The 21,746-nt window shown below is 45.3% G+C and overlaps 1 protein-coding gene across 1 annotated transcript in view; it reads left to right on the top strand.

Moving 5' to 3' along the window:
- rims2a (regulating synaptic membrane exocytosis 2a) overlaps positions 1–21,746 on the top strand; it is a 117,477-nt gene that overhangs the window by 68,924 nt on the left and 26,807 nt on the right. Inside the window, exons 9-23 of the mRNA XM_068755128.1 lie at positions 295–414; positions 2,292–2,391; positions 2,477–2,600; positions 4,155–4,201; positions 4,415–4,527; positions 5,273–5,320; positions 7,273–7,403; positions 7,687–7,879; positions 7,985–8,138; positions 9,704–9,772; positions 12,037–12,175; positions 14,399–14,515; positions 17,130–17,315; positions 18,827–18,933; positions 19,179–19,211. Coding sequence (XP_068611229.1) covers positions 295–414; positions 2,292–2,391; positions 2,477–2,600; positions 4,155–4,201; positions 4,415–4,527; positions 5,273–5,320; positions 7,273–7,403; positions 7,687–7,879; positions 7,985–8,138; positions 9,704–9,772; positions 12,037–12,175; positions 14,399–14,515; positions 17,130–17,315; positions 18,827–18,933; positions 19,179–19,211 — 1,681 coding nt within the window. The remainder of the gene's footprint in view (positions 1–294; positions 415–2,291; positions 2,392–2,476; positions 2,601–4,154; positions 4,202–4,414; positions 4,528–5,272; positions 5,321–7,272; positions 7,404–7,686; positions 7,880–7,984; positions 8,139–9,703; positions 9,773–12,036; positions 12,176–14,398; positions 14,516–17,129; positions 17,316–18,826; positions 18,934–19,178; positions 19,212–21,746) is intronic.

The following is a 21,746-nucleotide window of genomic DNA, read 5'->3' as shown; positions in this document are numbered from 1 at the left end:
CACTGACAAGTTCACACAAGCTCCGGGAGGATCAGCTAACACTGTGGTGACATTAGTCAGCAATATATTTGGTCCACAATCCACTCAGGAATTGAAGATTCTCTCCATCAGAATTAAAAATAATTAAACATGTTGCAACCTGTTTTGATGAGTCACCAGAGTTTTTGTGAACTTCCTCAGTGAATACATTCTTCAGTAACCCCCCCCCCCCCCAACTCACCTTCATGCTGTGGTCTAAACTCATTCGGGTGGATCGCTTGTTAAACAAGGTGTGTTGTTGCTCTGACCTCGTAGCACCCGGTGACGTGGCAGCCGTCCAAAGATGGGGATCGCCTAATAGGGCGGATTCTGCTCAATAAGCGCATGAAAGATGGAAGCGTGCCACGAGACTCAGGAGCTCTTCTTGGTCTGAAGGTAAGCTTTGAAGGACCCCCCACTGTTTGTATGGATGGAATGAATGCAGCATCATCATCCACCCCCAGTCTGGCATGTTAGGATATTCACATTCACCAGATGTAGCTAAATCTGACAGGTACAGGTGGCTAATATTATAATTTTTTATGAATATTTGTGGTAGAACACAAAATAAGTATTTTGTGGTGCTTTTTTTTCCCGTGTGATCCCCGGATTATTTTCCTTGGCTTCCTGTTATTCTCTGTATTACTTTTCATTGCAGACTTTATTAGGCCTCTGATGGATATTAATCAGAACCATACGATACTTAGTTGGATCATTTTTCTGAACTCATTCATATTTAAGTGATTTAACCCTTTATTGCCAAACGTATCATATTTGATACACGTGGCCTTTGAGACCCCCCCCCCCGAAAAAGCTGATAGATACAAGCCAAACCATTCATCTGCATTTTCCATGAAAAAACATCTGGAATTTGCAAAAGTTACATAAATTGGAAAACACTTGTAAAAAGATTTATGTTTTGTGGACTCAGAGAAAACATTGAGGGTCCCAGGTCAGGATTCAAACCCAGAACCATCTTGCTCGGAGGCGGTAGTGCTAACTATTGCTACCGGCTGCTGCCCAGCTGCTAAACACAAAGGGTAAAACCCCTCGCCGTCTCCAGTTTCTGCACATGAGCAAACAGGAGAGATTGTGGAAACTACATTTACAATAATATTCGTATAAGTCTGCTGCAATTGGTCGAAATTGTAATTGAGGATGTTTTTTTGTAATAGCTGTGGTCCTTTCAAAAGTGGATATTGTATAGTTTTAAACATGTGACATCAACGCTTGTAATGTGTCACATCCCTGTTTCAAAGGATCGCCATCCTTTTCCACTCTTTTCTTTGCAGTGCCGTAACTATCGCCCAGATAGAACCAAAGTTGAGTTGTGGCAGACGCTTTCCTTTCCCATCCCTGTTGCATAAAATCTATAGGTGCCGCACACTGGTATTAAAAACAAAACAAAGAAACAGCTGAGCAACCAAAGTCGGGATGAGTATGTTGGACCATGAAGAGAATGGAGAGCAGAAACATGGGGGAAGAAAATCATTACTGATTGAATGAGCCTCCTGAAACGGCATGTCTGTGTCTGCTCAGTGCCTCTTTGCATTTCTGTCTGCTCAGCAGCAGCCAGCCAAGTCGGCAATCCAGACAATCAGTCCATCAGTCAGGCTGCCAGGTCTCACTCTCACTGTCCTTAGTCTCTCTCTCGCTCTCTCTCTGAGCCTCCTTCTTTGCTCCTCCTCTTATATAAAGCCATTTCATTTAGCAGACTCCCCAAAGCTCCTTTGTACATGGCATTCAGCTGCCATTAGGAGGGATTTTTTTGTTTTGTATGATGCCCCTGTAAGCTGAGTGGAGGACTGTACACAGTGCAGCTATAACCCACGGGCTTCCACTGTGTCAGACCCACTGAGCGGCACCAGAGAGTGACCCGGGCAAGGAAAGCATGGCCGACGGGCACAATGATGCACTTTTACTTTCTCTTTTATATCCTTGATGTGCTTTTACTGGGGGATTAGAGCAAGGAAAAGCTAAAACCATGAGAAGAAAAGTGATGTTTTCTACCCCAAGGTGCTATCATATGGCACATCGTCATAGTTTGGACCATGAGCTGAATTGGTACGTTATGCCACACTAATAATGACACAGTCCACTGTAGGCATTAGGATATAAAGCATGAGATGAAGTGTCAGGTTTTTTTTTTTGAATGAGTCAAATGATCCTCCTGCACGAATATTCAAACTGTATATGTCTCTGGTATTTTAAGGTCCTCTGTGTTTTGTCGTTCATTTCATTGCTATAATCCAGCCCCGTCTCTGCTTCTCCAGGTGGTGGGAGGCAAGATGACAGAATCTGGTAGACTTTGTGCTTTCATCACTAAAGTGAGGAAAGGAAGTCTAGCAGACACTGTTGGACACCTTCGACCAGGTACTAAAAACACACAGGAGCCATCTGTACAGCTCTGTTGGGTGTTTCGGTTAAATAAATCCTATCTGATATTTTTTTTTCCCAGGTGACCAGGTGCTGGAGTGGAACGGGAAGCTTTTACAAGGAGCCACATTTAAAGAAGTTTACAATATCATTCTAGATTCTAAGCCTGAGCCACAGGTGGAGCTGGTGGTCTCACGGCCGATAGGGTGAGAGTCCCAATCCGTCACTTCACTGTGAAGAAGGTTTGGGCGAGATGGTGTAGTTACAGCAATAAAAAGCTGAGCATTAGACTCAAGGAGGCTTCAGTAATTACACTTGTTACTAATAGAGTGGGCTTTTATTGCTTTTGTTAAAACATGTTTCAAATTGGGGCTGGCTCCTCTCCAGTCTAGCCGCTGAGCAAGTGAATACTGGGATAACTTCCACATCCACACAAAGTTGGCTTCAGATGGGGATGATGGATCGGCTACGTGGAACAACCTCACCTTTATTGTCTTATATAGCTGTGTGCAAATACACATAACAATCAAGTAACAGTAATCACAATCTGTTGTTAGACAACAGATCATCGTGATTTGTGACAGCACAGGATTTATTTTCTAATTTCATAATTTATGAATGCACAAATCAAGAATTTTCTATGTTAGTAGTTATGATATACACAAAAATATAAACAGAGAGCTCTGGTTGCTCCAGGATTATTACTCTAATGCAGCAAATTGTCTGCATCATGATCGTGATTTGCTTTAAAACCTGCAGCCTTCTCCAGGCCAAGATCCTTCTCGATTCAAAATTTGATTGAAGCCCTTTCATTTGTTTCTCTCCACTTTTTGACATCTTCTGCTACTATCTAACAACAAACAACTGGACCAATGACGAAACGCGAGCTCCTTGGCAGATACAACTAGAAAACGACAATCAGAGATTGCAGACCCTCGCCTCCAAAAGACTATTGGATCTTGTGAGACAGTAAACAGGGCTTACGGATCAGAGGGGCCAAACCTGCTCTAGCTTGCTGCTCCGGAACGTACTACAAGACTCCTTCTGGACTCTTTTTCCCATCATGCCATTCATTTCCCTCCCTCTTAAAGTGACAGTTTACAGCACAGGCACAATTCCAGATGTAAAAATAATTCTAGAATCTGGATCCAGATCCGGATCAACACCTTTCTCTGGGAGGACCGAGCCACGGACAGAACCTTGCTTGTGCAAAAATTTCAAGTCGATTGGGTTACTAGTTTTTGAGTTATGCGCTCGGACAGACAGACAGACAAACAAACAAACAGACAAACATACAAACGCACCCAATTGCAATACCCTCGCCTCCTCTTCGGCGAGGGTAATAAAATGAAATGAGCAAGAATGACATCAAATTTGGACTTATCCCCTTTTCCACCAAACTAATGTTACTGTCTAATTTTTCTGTAATCTGGAAACCTCTCGAAACGCATGAAGATTTTTCAGCACCTGCTCCTTGCTCACTCTGGCTGTGCCGGCCTGAGATGAGATGGAACAACAGCGCCAGACTGAATGAAAGACTCATTTTGGAAAAGGTTTCATAGTCGGAGCAGATCCTTGGCAGCTTTTTGTCAGCTCCTCTCTCTGACCTGCCTTGCACAGCTGAGGGAACCGCTGGCTGGGTGAAGACTCATGCAGCGCTTGCGGTCATTCGAGCAGTCGTCATTGGCTTAAACAGAGACTTTCCATCCCATCCTCCTTTCCTCTCTCACACACACTCACACTGTTGTCTTTGTTTCCAGAGATATTCCAAGGATACCAGACAGCACACACGCACAACTGGAATCAAGTACGTCCTGCCAAGATCCTCATCATTATCCGATGAATCATTCCAGAAATACATCGTGAAGGAAATATCCTGGTTGCTTTCGCCTCTCTGTGTTTTGTGTCTCGCCCCCCCTTTTGCGTCCCTTCTCTCCCCCTCTCACACCGGATTGGCTCACATGCCCTGAAACCAACATCGCCACTCAACAAACTGACTGCGTCTTCTGTGCCCCATCAGGTTCAAGTTCTTTTGAGTCTCAGAAGATGGATCGTCCATCCATCTCTGTCACATCGCCCATGAGTCCCAGCATGCTGAGGGACGCCCCCCAGTACCTGTCAGGACAGCTGTCAGTGAGTGACCTCAGCATGATTAACAGAAAACACCTTAGGAGTAAGATGGTGACGATTTCGACATTGAGTCCTTGAATGTTTATGTGAGTCAGAGTATATCTTAAACCCAGATTCAAAGCAGCAGGGCTTACCAGACACAGCTCTGGCCCTGAACCAGCTCAGCGTAAGATAGTAGATCAGGTTACTGTATGTGTGTGTGTGCGTGCACTGCCCATTGTCTAGTAAATGGGCAAAGCAAGAGTATAGGGTTTGGAAGACACAAGGAAAATAGCTTCAGCATTGATGTAAATACATTCAAGACAGGTTTGTGTGAAAATCTGACCAGGCTTCAGTCTAAAGGCACAGCCAGCCTCACAGGATTCTTAATGCAGTGAAGCAGTCAGGTTTAAAAAAACAACCCCACTGAAGACTTCACGATCAATCCGTAAGACCTGCAGTGCCTAATGAGTGCTTGTACGGCGGAAAGGAACTGTCAGTGTGATGCGTTTGGTGTTTCTTTTCGTGGACACCAAATGTGTTAAAGCGGAGCAGAAAAAAAGGTTTGGGGATGCAGAGCAGAGAAGACGAGTCGTCAAAAAAGATGAGAAGTGACATGTGAATGCAGCCGAAATGTCCCCTCTGAAAAATAAACAAAAATAAACTCTTTCGTTGTGTTTAGAGTGTATTGTGAGTTTTTGTTGTTGTTTTTGTGAGTTTATTCTTTTCTTTCATTTCCTTTTTTTTCTGTTTAATTTTGCTTATCCAGAGCCAAAGCCTTAGTAGAAGAACAACGCCTTGTGCCCCTAGGGTCCAGGTAATGGGCCCTGACTGAAGGGCACAACATCTATTTGGTCTTGGCCTTTTTCTGTTGCCATACTTTGGAAAAAGTATTCCCTGGGAAATGGCAGCTTCACGTTTCCCTCTGAGTGCAGTGCATTGTGCCATTTTCTTTAACCTTATTTTTCAGTGTCGCTGTCATGATGACAGTTATTATTGCTCATTTGAACTCATTAACATCATTATTCCCAGGCAGCGCATGCTCAACTAATATAAACACATGACAGAGACACCCTTCCACCGCCTGTGTTTTCACGCCGGTAATCAATGTCACTTTGGATCCTACATTTGGGATCGCTGGCGGTGCTGGTGCGTGTCTCCTTGAGCTTTTTCGGACAAAGGACTTGGGTCTTTTTTCTACTTCGGTGTAACATGAACCCAGGCCTTGGCGTCTCAAACCCAACACAGGAGAGCTCCCCCCCCCATCTGGAAGCTGAACTGCTGCTAAAGAGCAGCTTACGGTTGACGGGCCTGCAGTTTCATGTTGCAGCGAAAAGAGACCAAGTCTTGGGTTGCAATCCCAATTTGTCCCTTCCAGATGCGAGCTAGGGTAAAAGCAAATTGTACTTCCCAAATAACAGCCTTTGCGTTCGTTTCGAGGGTTTCTCTGTCGTCTGCAGTGTCAGTGAGTTCTGTGTTTTTTGGTGTTTTTTTTTACCCGCAGTAGAACCCATCCGTGTGACTCTGGGTTTAGTTCAGCCAAACGTTTAATGCTCCTGCTTGTAATTATCTCATTGGCACTGCTACAGCATGCAGTTTGCTTAAAAGTGCTCGTAACAAACTTAATATGGCTCTGATTGACTATATTATCATTGTGCATAATTGAGCGTCTGCGAGGACTGTAGGGTCTAAACGCATGGAACAGTGAGGATCAACATGAATATGTTAAAAGTATTTATTCCCCCCCCCCCCCTCTTAGTCAAGTAACTATTATGGAAGCGCTGCATAACCTCTGACGGTTTGACAGCTTTGTATTGAATCATGTGCGTTATTGCCTCTCGCAGTATATCGTGCTAATTTACGAAATCAGACGTTATTTGGTACAATTTGTTTTCCCGTTGCCCCCCTGCTGCCTGTTTTTGCCTACATGAGATCTCTGACTTGTCTCGAATGCCTTCTCCCGCGTTGCTGCATGCATTGCTGGTGCAGTAGTTCAAAATGGAGCTGACCCTTTCCATAAACATTATTTTTACAAGAAGTATGGACGAAGGCTTAGAAGTTTTACTCCTCATTCCATCCACTTTGTTTTCGGGCCTCTGTCTGACTTTTCTTCTTCTTCTAAGTGTCTCTTCGTGGAGTCCATACTTCCCTTTATGTGTGAACGGTCTTCGATTTCTCTCGCCACAGCATGATTGATTTCTCCATGTCAATACCTGTCCGCTGTCTGAGAGAACATTATTTGGAGAGGGAATTATCTCTGGTGGGGGCGGGGTCATTTCCCGCAGACCACGATGTTCTAGCATTTCACGTCGGTTCACTCTTGTCCGACTGACAATTCGGTCCAGAAGCACTCAGATCCCTTCAATGAACTTCTAACGACACACACGTTGGCTTTAAGATAGAGTGACTACACATAGGCATGACTCATATACATTAAAGAAGGGCCTCTTTTAACCGAAGACATTTCTGTATCATCATTTCATATTAAGTCGTGTTTTAATGAGCAATTAGGATCGGATGAAACCGCACTGAGCATGCGACGCGACATCATCTCAGTGGGTATCTTCCTTTCCTGAAGGATGAATGCAGGAGAAGACCTCAAGCTGTGTCCAAATACAGTCGCAGTTGAAATGAATTGAAGAATACACACATGAGTATTTTTTTCTAATTTGCTGAAGTTGTCTTCTCCTGCATTAGTCCCTCTGTGTTTTTAACCGCTGTTGATCCTGACCAGTCTCTCAGAAGCCTGTCTCTGGTCTGCATCCACAGGTCAAACTATGGTACGACAAAGTGGGCCATCAGCTCATCGTCACCATCCTGGGCGCTAAAGACCTGCCTCCCAGGGATGACGGTCGACCCAGGAACCCTTACGTTAAAATCTACTTCCTCCCTGACAGAAGGTAAGAGTAGAAGCAGCTCCTAGAACCATCATTACCTTGATTCTACCCAACACGCTCGTTTAATGTCATGTCGATTCACTGGCTTTGGGTATGCGTGAGCCAAATCGGATAAGTCAACATTCTGTATTTGGCGTGATGTCACGTGGTCACGTGTGTAGAATCGGGTCGTACGGGCGCGTTGCGTTTGGTTCAGTGGCGTGAAGCATGCCGTGGTGATGTACGTGGTGCCATTGATCTGTTGTATCCGTGGCTCTTCCTTCGTCATGGTTGTAAATAAAAACAGTTTGAATTATTGTTCCTCCAGCGACAAAAGCAAGAGGAGAACAAAAACGGTAAAGAAATCCTTAGAGCCCAAATGGAACCAGACCTTTATGTACTCGCCGGTGCATCGGCGGGAGTTTCGGGAGCGCATGCTGGAGATCACATTGTGGGACCAAGCCAGGGTTAGGGAGGAGGAGAGCGAGTTCCTGGGCGAGGTAAGAAAACCAGATCTCACCCATCTCATCAGATGACGCTCCCTGTTTGAGCTCTGTGAGAATGTGTCGACATAATCAACATTTTTGGCCTTTTTCTTCTCACAGATCCTCATTGAGCTGGAGACGGCTCTCCTGGATGACGAGCCACATTGGTATAAGCTACAAACTCACGATGTGTCCTCCATCCCACTCCCACGTGCCTCCCCCAACTCGCAGCGCAGACAGCTCCACGGAGAGAGTCCGACCCGGCGGCTGCAGAGTACGTTACCAAGCCTGTCATGGACACGCCGCAAAACATTTAGTAGCAACTTAAGATTTATAGCGAAAAGAGTGAGAGTGGCCGCTTAAGGATTTTGTTCCTGTGGATGTCGGCAGCATTGTTGGAAGGTGCATTAACAAGCTGATGCCAATAAACGCTATTAAATGAGTTGAAAGCACACAAAATAATTTCATTTTATTTTATTAATACAGACTGAATAAACTAGATCCAGACTTTTAATATCTGTTGATGCATATTTTGTATTGTCGTCCTCATCACATCATACTTACTACTTCTGTTTTTACAGACAAAGGCTCATATTCACACAACTCAGGTAACCCCCCCCCCCCCCCCCCCCCTCCCCCAGGCAGTGCTGCTCCGTGGAGCCTCTGAGTGTCCTCCTCTCCCCTTAGGATGCTTCCCTGTTTCTCATCCTCCATCCCTTTTTCCTTGAAGGGTGCATGTTTCTGGCCTCGTCCCCGGAGCTGGTTTCACGCCACAGACGCATGCACCATCTCGGGCAAAGCGAGATCTCCCTCTCTTCGTATTTACCTGACAAAGTGTCTCACAATCCAACTGTGCAACCTTGAACGATAGTCCCACAAGCCTGCACACGATCCTGATCCTAAAGTGATGCTGAGAAAACCCGGGCTATTTGTCAGCCTTTTGTGTTTCCCTTGTCATGTATACTGTTCATTAGTTTGTACTTTACCAATATGTTTCCTGTTAAAATGCACAAACCACTGCAGCCTTTTCTGCCTTGCTTGTATTTGTATGATTTTATGTGAATAAGCATTTGAAATATTAATGGGATACATCACATTTGAGATAGTTGGTTTCTTCTCTTTAATATTTACTGGTGGTATATTTAGTAACAGACAAAACTAACCACTGGAGTATCTTTATACAGAATCATGTTTTTTAACAATCCGTAGCTTCTATTCTGTGAGATACCGATCGCCACCTCCGAGCCGACTCACTAGAACGCCACCATAGTGCCTCTCCGGGACCACGTCCCCCCCACCAGGATGACTTCCTCCTCTGTATTTGTTAGTGTGAGGCGAAAGAGCTGACGGCTTTAAAAAAGTCTGTAGCCGGCTGGGATGAGAGGTTGGGAGCGTCACTTCCAGGGTGCAGCGCTTGTGATTTGTGATAAAACACACATGGCCAGTTGCTTTAAGGGGACTGAACAGCACATGCATCGGGAGGACGTGCGGGGGGGGGCAAATAAATTCCTCCTCCCCCGAGGTTCAAATATAAACTGTTGTTTAAAGGAGCTGCAGCTCAGATGAAGAAAGATCTGCTGTTTCTGACCCAGTCCAGCAACAGAATTATTTTTTTTTGTTATAGCTCATGCTTAATTTCTAATTTTCCAACCAAAAATGGGTGATCAATAACGCTCATTTTACTGCTATATAAAGTCAAATTTGGAAGAAGGATACAAAAAAAGGATGATTAAATGAACAAGGAATGAAAATGATTTTTCCTCATCTTTCTTTGTCTCTTTTTCTCTCCTCCCTCATTGTTCCCTGACTTCCTTTTCTCTCCATCTCTTCATCTCCAAGGATCCCAGAGGATCAGCGACAGCGAGATCTCCGACTACGATTGTGAAGATGGTGTCGGGGTGATAACAGGTAATACGTTAACGTCTCTTTAGCAGCTAATGCCTATTGGAGCCTGTGAACAAGTGAATCACAAAAGACAAAGGGCCATGCTGGTGCAGCAGCAACAGATATTCTCTCATGCTTGAAGGACGTGCCACCTGGCCGCTCTGTGATTGGCTCCGTTAATCTGGGTCTTAGTTAACCTCCTACATGTGACTATCCTTCAGACACCCTCAGGCCTGAACAGCCCACAATTACTGTTATATATCATATTAGCAGGGCAGCACTGAGATTCTCCCTGAACTAAACCCATTCTGCGCAATACAGGAGGAGCAGAATGAAAAGCATGTGAAACCTGATGGCTAAAATACTCAGCTTGTATCAAAAAAGAGGAGCTTGCTTTATTTACAATGGGCAAGCAATGCAACATGTTCGTCCCTCTCTGAAGACCGTCCCTTTGCAGGCCGCTGAAATGGTTTTGACCTTGTTTGCAGGAATGCTGTCAGTACATTGCGGGATGGAGATAAGTGGAGGCACTCTTGGCTTCCATGTCACATGTTAGCAGACACAGACCACATTGGAGAAGGGAGGGGAAAGAGCATGAGGCACTGGACTTTAAATGAATGGTCGGGGATATGGAGGAAATCCTCCTGCAGCCTCTTTGATATTCTCATCAGCCCCTCACCGCCTCGTCGTGCCAATTCTCTGCACTTCATTCACAGTGAAGGGAATACCCCTTTGCTCAGCGCCGGTCGCACCCTCGTCGTTACTCATGCACCACCACGCCTCGGTTTATCCTTTAGTCCTCAAACTGCTGACGCCATCGCTTTCATCCGAGGAAGAAAAAGCATTTTTCAATGCTTTTTTATTTTAGAGTACACTCACCGCCAGGTTTATACATACAGAAGAGAAGCGCACGCCAATGATGTCTGCACAGGCTATGCGTGCGTCATCTTGTCTCTCAAGGTATTCATGTATTCATCAGACACGTTTGATGCAGTAGAATTTAACAAGTGAAAAGCCTCGCTTGTCAGACCGCTCTGTCGTCTTCGACTCTGATGCTCACTCCTCTTGTTGGATCCCAGTCATTGTCAGCAGAGGTTCTTCTCTTTGCGGTTAGCAGACAGGCTCTACTCATGCATGAAGAAGCGTGTCAGGAGAGAGAGAATAGATTGAATTTGGTTCTGCATGAGAGTTCATAGCTCTGCTGGAGGAGCCTGCATGCTTGAGCTGCTGTTTAGAAAAGGCAGATGTTTTCCTTATTAAGTCCAGAATGCATCAAAATGAAACACCTTGTTCATTTTGTTCCTGCCTTAAGCTTGAGTTTCATTAAAATCCATTCATGGCACAATGTTAGTGCAGCTTCTGCCAACGTAGTGTGAATAATTTGGACTTATTTAAATATACTGTAAATCATTGACCTTTATTAACTAGCGTCGTGTTCCATTTATCCGGATCCGGGTCGCTGGGGGGGGGGGGGGGGCAGCCTTAGTAGAGAATCGCTGACAGCCCTCTCCTCAGCCGCTTCCACCAGCCCTTCCGGTGGAACTCCCATGCCCCCTCCAGCACCTTAACAAGGGTAAAGAGCTGGTCCACGGTTCCACGCCCGGCTCGAAAGTATCAAGCGTACCCTCTTTTCAAGTTCCCTGGCGTGCTTGTTCGGCGTCACTTAACCAGGTCGTCGTCATGTCTGGGAACCAGACTCGACCCAGGTGCTTCTAAACCTCCCAATGGATTTCATCACATTAAAATCACCAGAAATATTTGATTATTGGTTAATCACAACCAGAAAAAATTCAAATAAGCCCCCCCCCCCCATTCTCAGGACTTTTCACTTTCTGTGTTCCCAAACCAAACTCCACGGAACAATATTTAGATTGATCTGAAATGTCACAATGTATTGTTTTTAAGTGAGACTTTTCCGTCTTTTCTTGGCCAGGACTGGCCTGGGGGGAGATCTTTGGGATCAATGGGTCATACCTAAAGCAACAAGGAACTTGTTCAATGGACGGGTGCCTTGGTGTTAACTAAGTAGATGGAATGTACTTTTATTATAATCAGGTCCTCATGTTTGGCATTGAGAGACTCAGCGTAATGAAAAACAAAAGACCCGTCCCTGCAGGTTGACAGTGTTGCTAGGTCAAGTACCGATGAATGCAGTCTGTTTCAGGAGGCATTTAATGGCAGCTCATAGGCAGAGTTCACACTGCGTCCCAGTTAAATCGGCAGCCGTATGAAATCTTAGCCTCTTCACCTCCACCCCTCACTCTCTCCATCCGTCTTTGCCTTCACAGACTATCGTACAAATGGTCGAGACTTCCAGAGTTCCACGCTGTCTGTCCCTGAGCAGGTGATGTCATCTAACCACTGCTCTCGGTCGGCTGATATTAACCGGGCGCGGTCACGGTCTCCCAGCGTCCCCCCACCCTCCAGGTAACTAATGCCCAGTCTGTTTCCAGGGTGACCTTTGGTTTCTGAGTATACGCCTTTTACCAAAATGTATGTTGATGATGCGATGTCAATCTTTTACGAACAAACACTGTTGGGTGATGCCTTAATTTTCAACATGGGGGATTCTGAAACCTCCAATAGTTGAAGGGACATACATGCTTTGAAAGAACAAGCTACTACGTTGTTGTCCTGCGGAACGTACCGTCGCTACGAAATATCCTTCCACCCTCTTCTGATGTCTTTCTGAATGTCTCACAGGGGCAGTGTGCAAACGACATATAGGGTGCTCAGGTGCACTGAGGGAGGCTGGCTCTGATGTGTATACTGTATATTCATTAACAGATGAGCAGCAGGGAGGTGTTCAGGGGGCGTATGGACATTTCACTTCTTTCGGCTTGTCCCGTGAGGGGGTCGCCACAATTAGTATTGAAAAAAAAAATATTGTGAGGTGTTAAATATAAAATATTTTTTGCTTCTTTAATATTCTCTACGGACCAACATAAATGTCCTCTCGTGCCAGCCATGACACGCGTGTCTTAGGTTGGCTACACAGCATGCAATATTTGCATGCATCAATATCTTCATGGAGGATGTGCACAGTTAACCTCAATCAGCACTTATTTTTGGTGAGAGTTGGAAAATGCTGCTCCAACAGTCCAATCACAGCCTTGGCACTGCCGAGCAGCAGCTATACTCCCCCCCCCCCCCTATCCAAATAGCTTTACTCGATACTTTTGAGGCTTGGGCGAATTCGGTGTCAGACAGAGAAAACACACTTATCTGAATTGTCTGGAGCAGCTTGAGTGTATTTCTGCTGCTTTAATTAACAACATCTGCTTATTTATTTCCAACACTTGAAAATGACAAAGGAAGTGAATCATAGAAAATTTTAAATTGTCCCAGAAGGCAACAATACAAAAAAACCCCATCTCTTTTCCCTATGTATTTTTGTTTAACGCTTTTAATTTTTATACTTTGAATTGCGGAAATTTCCTCTGTGAAAGAGGACATCTTTGTGACTTGAACCAGGATGCTGTTTAGTCATGTGACACCGAGCAGGTTCAGACTTTTAAATGTGCTGTCCTATTATTTCCTGTGTGAAAGCTGCTGGTGGGTTCAGTGTGCCACTTTCATGTCTGTGCGGTCAAGCTGAGGAAGAGCATCTAATATCTCAGCATCTTTCATCTTCCTCGCCTGTCCTTCCTGACGCATCAGCCTTTCCGATGAGCTTAGGCGGTCTCTCTCATCCTATTTCTTTGAGATATCTCTCGTTCTCTCTCCCTCTGTTTCCCTCCATCTGTCTGCCTGTGATTCCATCTCCCCTTTACTCCTCCTCCACTTCTATCTTGGTGCAGTCTCAGATCCATCTCTGTCTTCTCTCCTCCCTTCATGTGGTTGCAGCCATTTTCTCACCCTACCTCGAACCAGACATGCTCAGCCCATTGATGATCATCCAGAGGAACCCAGGTAGACGTTTACCAGAGTTGCATGAAGCCCCATCCCTGCACCTCAACGTCACAACCCAACACCTCCTTGACTCCAGCCCACGTCCCCTTCATTTTCTTGAAGATGTCTTTCATTTGGTTGTTGAACACATCACACTGACGCTATGGCAGGCAATCCCATAGTAGTCGACTGACTTAAAGTTCACTAAGGAGCTTTTGGGTGCACTAAATCCCTTCTCCATGTGAGCAGCCATTGCCAGTGTTGTGTTATATATTTCCTCTGCAGAAGACCAAATATATATATATCATGTGTGCTACTTCTTAGATGTGAAAATGAATGCGCACACCTCCTCCATCCAGTGTCAGCACTGCTTATTCTCACTTTAAATAGTCCCAGTCAATCACATGTAAGCACCGGTCTGCATGAATGCAGCATTTAAGCCTACATAAGAAAAGCCATCATTTGTTCTCCACCTTATCCACCAAAAACCGGACTCTAGCGAGACTGAGCAGGTAACAAGAGGCCTGTGTTCATGAAGCTTTGTCCGGTGATTCCTGCGCAATCACCGGCACATCCAGTGTGTATCAGCAATCAGCAATAAGTAATCTGTAAGATAATAAAACGGGTGTGTTCAGTCAGCGAGCGGGCAGAGGAGGTGCAGTTCTTCTTTTCTTCCTTTGCAGGATTTTTTTTTTCATGACTTCCCCTCCTGCTGGAAAAGTTCAATGCTGACCAGTTGTGGTATTTTTTTTTTGCCAGCCGAAATCATCGCGTTTATCCGATCTGCCGAGAGGAAGCAGTCCGATTACTGCGGTCCACTCGGATGGCCCGCGCCTATTCTGAGGGCGCCTACGCCTCCGACTTTGACTACGAGAGGTACTGACGTGCACTGCATCTGTGCATCCGCCGTCCTGTGGTCTCCTCAAGTTGTCCCTCATCCGTCTTTAATTTATCCGTGATCATACTTTGTGATGACCGAAAATGATATCCTGTCTGATATCGTTTTTTTTTTTGTTAAACAGTCATCACGGCTCTGGAGTTGTTGGTGCACAACTGCCTCTGCGTGTTGAGGCTCAGAGCTATGTGTGTTGCTGCTGTAGAGCGCCCGCCATGTACCCATGCACAGTGCATCATACCAACAGCGGTATGTTGATCAGTGGTGTGTGTGATTTTTTTTAGTGTTGCCCTTTTCTTTTTTACATGCTGCGAGCAGCTGCTTATTGCCTGCCTGTCCAACGACATCCGGGATGCAATTCGCTGGGCTGCACTAGCTTTGTAAATTCTGTTCTGAATGCATCCGGCCAGAACGGACTGCTGGGAACATTTCAAGCACCTGCTGACACCCATCCATTTCCAGGACCCAAGTCAGCATCCTGGTGCCTGCCCCCTCCCTCCAGAGAATCACTGCAAACAGTTCTGCATTGCTCGCGCTTTAATCTTCCACCTGCCGCCATCTGACTTGCAGGAGCGAGTGAAGTTTCTGCCATTCTCCTCACCATACAGCAAGAAAAAAAGTTTCCTGCTGTCACAAAGTTTCCCTCTGACCCAGCCTGGCCTTACTGATGTGTGGCCACTATGCTACTCTCACCCCAAGAGATTTCTTTCCAGTCTTCAGACGTACAGATACAGCTTGTTTCTGTCTGCGCCCGAGTAGCAAAGAAAAAAGAGATAAAAGAGACGAAAAGCCAGTGGAAGAGGAGATGATTCGCAGGGTGTTAGCCCGTTGTTAGCTCGTCATAGCTTTGGTGATCACGCCCGGAGCCCAGAGTGCACCTTGAGTGGGATGAACGCTGCACCGGAGAAACATGCCTGTTTAGCTCCAGTGATGTTGTCCATCCATCCATCCATCCGTGTCCTTTTGCTTTTCCGCTTTGTGGGTAACGGAAGTTGCTGGAGCCTATCCCAGCTTGCTACAGGCGAGAGGTGTGGCACACCCCGAATGCATCGCCAGCGCATCGCGGGGGGGGGGGGCACACAGAGACAGACAATCATTCACGCGCACGCACATGCACTACGGACAATTTGGAAAAATCCATTCACCTAAATTGCATGTTATTATCTATCAAATTACACCAAAAGTATTTTAACATTTCTAATCTTTAAATAATGCAGGCATGACGACCTCACAATGAATCCAGTTACGTTTGTGTGAATGAGTCACTGAAGATTCTTCATTTTAGAGAACATCTCCCCATCTGCACGGACTTGAGGTGCAGATGATATCAGACCATTACCAGAATGACCTACCGGGTAATTCAGTTTGAAATGGTTTGATGGTAAAAGTTTTTTCCAACAATGTCACGGGTGCAGAACGCTGAACGTTTGCGCCCGTCTGATTTGAAGTCCAGACACAAACATGTCTTCTGCACCACACACATGCTAACCGGCTGTTGTTTCTTGAAACCTGTGGGAATTTCTTATGGTTGTTAAGATGCAAATGTAACATTTAAAGAATATTTACACAGCATGCACGCAACCAAAACATCTATGCTTGTGACAACCCAAGTGCAAAGACTGAGTGTTTCATGTATTTATTTTTTGGATTTGTGCAGTGTGATTTTATGATGATGTTTTTGTTATAAATGTTTTGCTTTCTTCACCTGCTCTTTTTCTCCAGCTCTTCAGATCAGCAAGTATTTCCTTCTTTCTCACTGTGCCACACATATGTTCAGTTTGATGATTGACAAAGGAAATACACATAAAAATCAAAGTGCAATATTAAGATGAACCTGGAATGAACTTCACTTTCCCCTCACACTGACCCACCAAGCATCACCACATGGCCCCACACACCCAGCAGCCTACCCACACCCGCCAACCTAACATCAAGTAATTCAGCTTCTTACGGATCATATTGCATCATCTGTGGGATTGAACCATATATTCATTTCAAGGTCGACAACTTCAAGACTGAATATTTGAGATGCTGTGCGACTAAAATAATTGTTGTTGATAAAGCTGAAACCTCTACTTTGTCAGCATTAGAGCGTTTCCGCTGTTGTTGAATAGTTGCTGAATAATTTAATTTTGACACTTTTGAAGGATCATACTTTGTTAATTTTCCATCAAATTTTGTAGTAGTAGTAAATACTTAATATTGTGAAATATATATATTTTTTAAAGCAGGCGGTGTGTATTCTCTTTTTCCTGGTACACTTTGCAGCGCAATGATAATTGGCTAAATCATACTTAATGTTGGGCGAGACTTCCTGCGTCAGTTTAGCAGGTGCTTCAGAAATAAAGAAATAATGTGACGATGGGTATGCTATTTGTAGTATCTGATTTAAAACGTGCGAAACAGGTATGTTACTCGCACGAACGCACACACACACACACACACACACACACACACTGTGGCCTATGTGTGCATTGTAGTTTTGAGACTGAAGCAAGTATCTTTGGCCTCCATGCTGTCCACCCTGCCAGCTTTCTGTCCCAGACCTCCTGGGGACCCACTGAGTGCCTGCCTATCTCTCAATAACCTCTGTAGGAACCACGGAGCCATGGATAGACATGAGTATCACAGCAGGTCCCGCTCTGCAGACCAGCGGCCCACTATAGAGCGCCCCAACTCCCGCTCGCGCTCCACTGAACGCCCCCACGACTCTTCGCTTATGAGGTCCATGCCGTCTCTACCATCTGGGAGGTCTGCTCCCCCCTCACCTGCCTTGACGAGGTGTGACCCAGATCGGAGACGCTAACCGACCTCTGAAACAGACTGGCGTTTTGGTTGCACAACCGTTTACCTCAGGCCTAGATACTCTGGAGGGGATAGACCGTTAAAACAGCAATACGTCGACTGAGCAGTAACTTTTATGAGCCTAAAGTGTGTTGAATCAGTAAAGCCAAGATTACTGTGTACAAACAGATGCCATGTAAATTACAGTACCGGTATCGCAGTAGCGCTGATACCAGGCTAGCTATCGAGCTGACACAAATAGCTTCATTTTAGGCTACCGTATATGTATAATCTTTGTAATGTCATAGCACTGATTGAATAGAGCAGATTTTAACATTCTGATTCAGATCTATATAGATCAACCAGTCGGATGGCTCCTTTCCCCAGAGCAGCTATACCTCCGCTAAACGTTTGTGTGACTAGAACCTTTGTGGAACTAATCCGGTTCAGACCCCGTCCCATGCGCTCCCACCCACCCTGAGCCTGACTAACACACAGATTGAAGCAGGAACACATCACTTCCCCCCCACCTCCCACCCTACCAGAACCTTGCTTCATGCCACCCCCTCACCCACTTTCATCCCCTGACTACCCCTCCACCCAAAAAAGCAGTGGTTGCTGTATTTTCTTTGGACATGTCCCAGGAAGGACTGTGCCGACGTCTTTTCATTTGGAACACACTGCTCATACACGTGCGTGGGTATAGCAGTGGTGGGCCAGCCTTTGATTTGATTTCATCACTAACATCAGCCAGTATAGTTTCTCTTGTGATGGCATTCTTTTGATTCTGTTTTGCTGTTAAGTTGCAGCCTTTTGGGGACGGTCGGATCGCATGGTCGCACTTGTTTTTTTTTTCTTTTTGCATTGAACTCTTCTCTCCTTGCAGCTTGATGAGGCGACTGTACATGCGAGCGACTCACACCTGGCATCTTTTATTGCAGCTCTGCTCCCTAGAGTTGGCGTATCCCTCCACTCTCATGCCATGTGCCGAACATCATCGCTGCGGGCACAAGGGTTTAATTTGTTGGAGAAGCCGATTCAGTTTGTAGATTTCAAACATTCAGGAAATCCTTTTCACGGACTTTCCACATATAAACCCTTTTAGCGTTATGGACAAAAAAACTCTTCACATAGAACATTAATTGTCACCTGATACAGTGATACAGAGATACAGTGATCTCTTAGCGGTACTTTGGTGCAACTGCAGTCCCTGATTGTCTCCAACTGAGCCTGAGAGTGACGTGTAGCAAAGAAATTTAATGTTTAACTGTTGTTACCTAACCAGACTGACTCACGTATCAGCCTCTCACAGATAGCCCTATCTTTTATATTTCAAGCTTTTCCTTTGAGCAATCAAACAAATAGATGTCCTTCTCTTTAAAAACAACAACAACAACACTTGTTTCACTCTGATGTGGGAGCGACACGGCCAGGCCCCACATCCACCATCAGATCTCATCCTTCTTGCGGCTCTCACCCCGTTGTCCTCTACATTTTTGTCATGTTAGGGCGCATCCTCGAAGCGGATCAGTGCAGACCAGTCCCAACAGCACCCCCATGTCCAGCAGACGAGGACGGCAACTTCCACAGCTTCCACCAGCAGGGAAAGACAGAAGTAAGTCAGCTGATGGTTCCATTTGTCGCAAAGTTGTGGTCTTTAATGAGAGGACACCTTTATCACAGTTTGATAGTGTGCTTCTGTTATGGTGTGGCTTACAACAGCTGGCTGGGGCTTAGTAAAAGCCTTCAGAAGCACCACTCTTGACAGGAAGGATTGCTATTTGCTGATGCGGTTGCTCAGATCTGATTGGTGCTTACATTTGCCTTCCCTCCTTGGTTCCTTTTGCGTTTCTCTCTCAGAAGACGCAGGCGAAGGAACAGAGCCTTGTGAAGGTCTGTACCTGAATGTGTGGTTTTAGTCTTTCAGACTGAGGGTGCTGTTTGAACCGCGCTTTACTCTGAAGGCAAAAACCCAGTCTGCAACAGCGGGCGGTGGGTCTTATGGAGGCTGAGGTCACACTTTGGTGCGCTCGGACCCCCTGTTGCAGCCCTAGATGTCTGTGCTGTTGTGTTGTGCTTCTCTAGTCTTTCTGGATCCCGCTCTTCATTGCTCCAGTGTTGCGTTTCAATGGTATTGATGCTTTTTGGACTGCTGAGCTACTTCACCAAAGCTAACGATGCTCTACTGTCCGTACCTGCATAAGAACCCAACCCCAATGTCTCAACCCAACTGCAAAGTGACAGGGAAAGTCCCGTTTGTTCCTCAGCACTCCTTGAACAAATGTGATGTTGTTGTCGTGACATGTGACCTGTAAACGTGTCCAAGCCCTGACGGATCTCTTTCATCATCGTCAGAGTCCACGAGGGCTTTCCCTCCCTCCTGTACTCTTTCCTTTTCTTTCTTTCTCTGCCCCACCCTTCTGTACCACTTTTTTATAATTTTATTTTATCTCTATGTATTTATTTATCTATCACCTTTTCATCTTAATTTCTTTAAATAATAAAGTATTCTGATTTCATTTTTGTCTTCATCGGACAGTCTATTCTCTCTCTCTCTCTCTCTCTCTCTCCACCCTTCAGGCCAGTAGTCCTGTGGCCAGTAGGGGAAGCCATATGGCACTCAGCTTGTGTACGGCAAATGGCTGTTTAAGTGTGTGTGTAGCTTCTTTATGGACTGCGTCCATATTGGCCTGCACTCTTCACAGAGACGAGCCGGACTGCTGTTAAACCTGCCATTGTTGTGTAACTTGCTGTTGTGCTTTAGCGCGTGATTGTGCCTCACATCTGTCTGCATCTAATTGTGTTGTATCTGATCTTATTTTATCTGTTCATCTGTGGTAACTCCTAGAGGGAACAGGGGAAGAGCTGGGATCAGACGAACCCCAAAATGATCATTCAGGTGTGTCTATCTGAGCAGTAACAGCCATGAAACGATGTGATTTTTCCTCACTTCCTGCAGTAACACTATTCATGATGAGCTACAAACGCATCCACAATGTAAAACGATCACATGCCGTGACTTAAAGCTCTGTCAGGAGCTTGGCCTCGTGTTTTTTTGGGGGGATGAAAGCAATATCGCGTGTCAGCTGACCTACGGAGCGTTTGTCTCGCAGGACCGAATGAGTAGCCAGACGTTGGCTGATCCTCACAGTTTCCATTTCCTCCTTCTCCATCTGTTTATGTGGCATGGTTGTGTCCTTTGCCTGAGTGGTGCTGTTACTCAACGCTCCCATGGATGCAGAGCTGACTCACTGAATAAACTGTATGCGGCTTCTAAAACGGTCCATAGTCAACTGTGCTCAAGTCTTATTCTGCAGGCCCGATGCTGCAGCAGAGAAAGTATTCTTTATGATCAGCATTGTACAATTAACAATTCATTATTACACTAAGGTTTGCAGCATTTTTACGTAGCGTCTTGGGGTCTTTGGGTTCATGTGCACTATGCAGTATGTGTTGCTGTATTAATGCAACTTACGGTAGCAGTATAACTTTTCACGAGCGTCCATCTGTCTCTCTACCAGCAACAGACTGTGAGGAAAGAACCCATGGCCCACCAGTAAATGGAAGGAAAGGCAAGTCCTCTGAACGGTGTGATGGTTTGACTTTGGCGTGAGCTCAGTCAGCACATGATCACCAAGTGTGACATTCACTGGCATCTGTAATTCCTGATCTTTTGGCTGAAGCTGATGTTAATACGCACCAATTATTTCATGACCTCTGCTGGTCTGTCCTCCTCAGGCTCCTGATCTGTCCTCCGCTCTGCTAGTTCATTCTGATCACAAAAACACAGCTCTCCATCTCCACTGTGCAATTCATTTTAATTAGACATGAATTATTGAAACACACACACACACACTGGCCTATCATCATCATTTTACATACTGTGCTCTTTAACACTGGCTGATTCAGGCATAGTGGCCAAAAATAATATTTTTGTATTTGACCAAAAATACCATAAGATATATTTTATTTATTTGAATGCATCTCAACAAGCAAATTATTAAATTTCATATTCCCTAAATGTGTGTATTTCACCTTGCTTGAGTGTGTGCAGTATTATTATTTGTACCTCGTCAGCTGTTACATATCTTGGCCAGCAGATGGCGCAATGCTCATTGTCTATGACGAGGAGCTGTCCATGATTGCAGTGCTGAAGTGACAGAGGCCTGTTTCTTACACACCGATCCTTACAGCTCTCCCTTATTATAAGTGCAATGCGTGCAGGTTTAGATGTGTAAACTGTGTGTGTAAATGTCACGAGATTAAAAGTACTGGAACTCGTTTTTTAATTTCCCTTCAAAGTAATCATGGCGAGGCTCTTGTAGCATACAAAACCAGTGTGTGTGTGTGTGTGTGTGTGTGTGTTGTATGTGTGTCTGGCTGTAGAAGTAACGTGGGAGGACCAGCAGCGAGGGCTGAATGGCTCTT

Source organism: Brachionichthys hirsutus, chromosome 3 (assembly GCF_040956055.1).
Source record: "Brachionichthys hirsutus isolate HB-005 chromosome 3, CSIRO-AGI_Bhir_v1, whole genome shotgun sequence".
In the NCBI taxonomy this organism is placed as follows: domain Eukaryota; kingdom Metazoa; phylum Chordata; class Actinopteri; order Lophiiformes; family Brachionichthyidae; genus Brachionichthys; species Brachionichthys hirsutus.
Note: the sequence above shows the minus strand (reverse complement) of the source record. Positions and strands in the feature narration are given on the sequence as shown.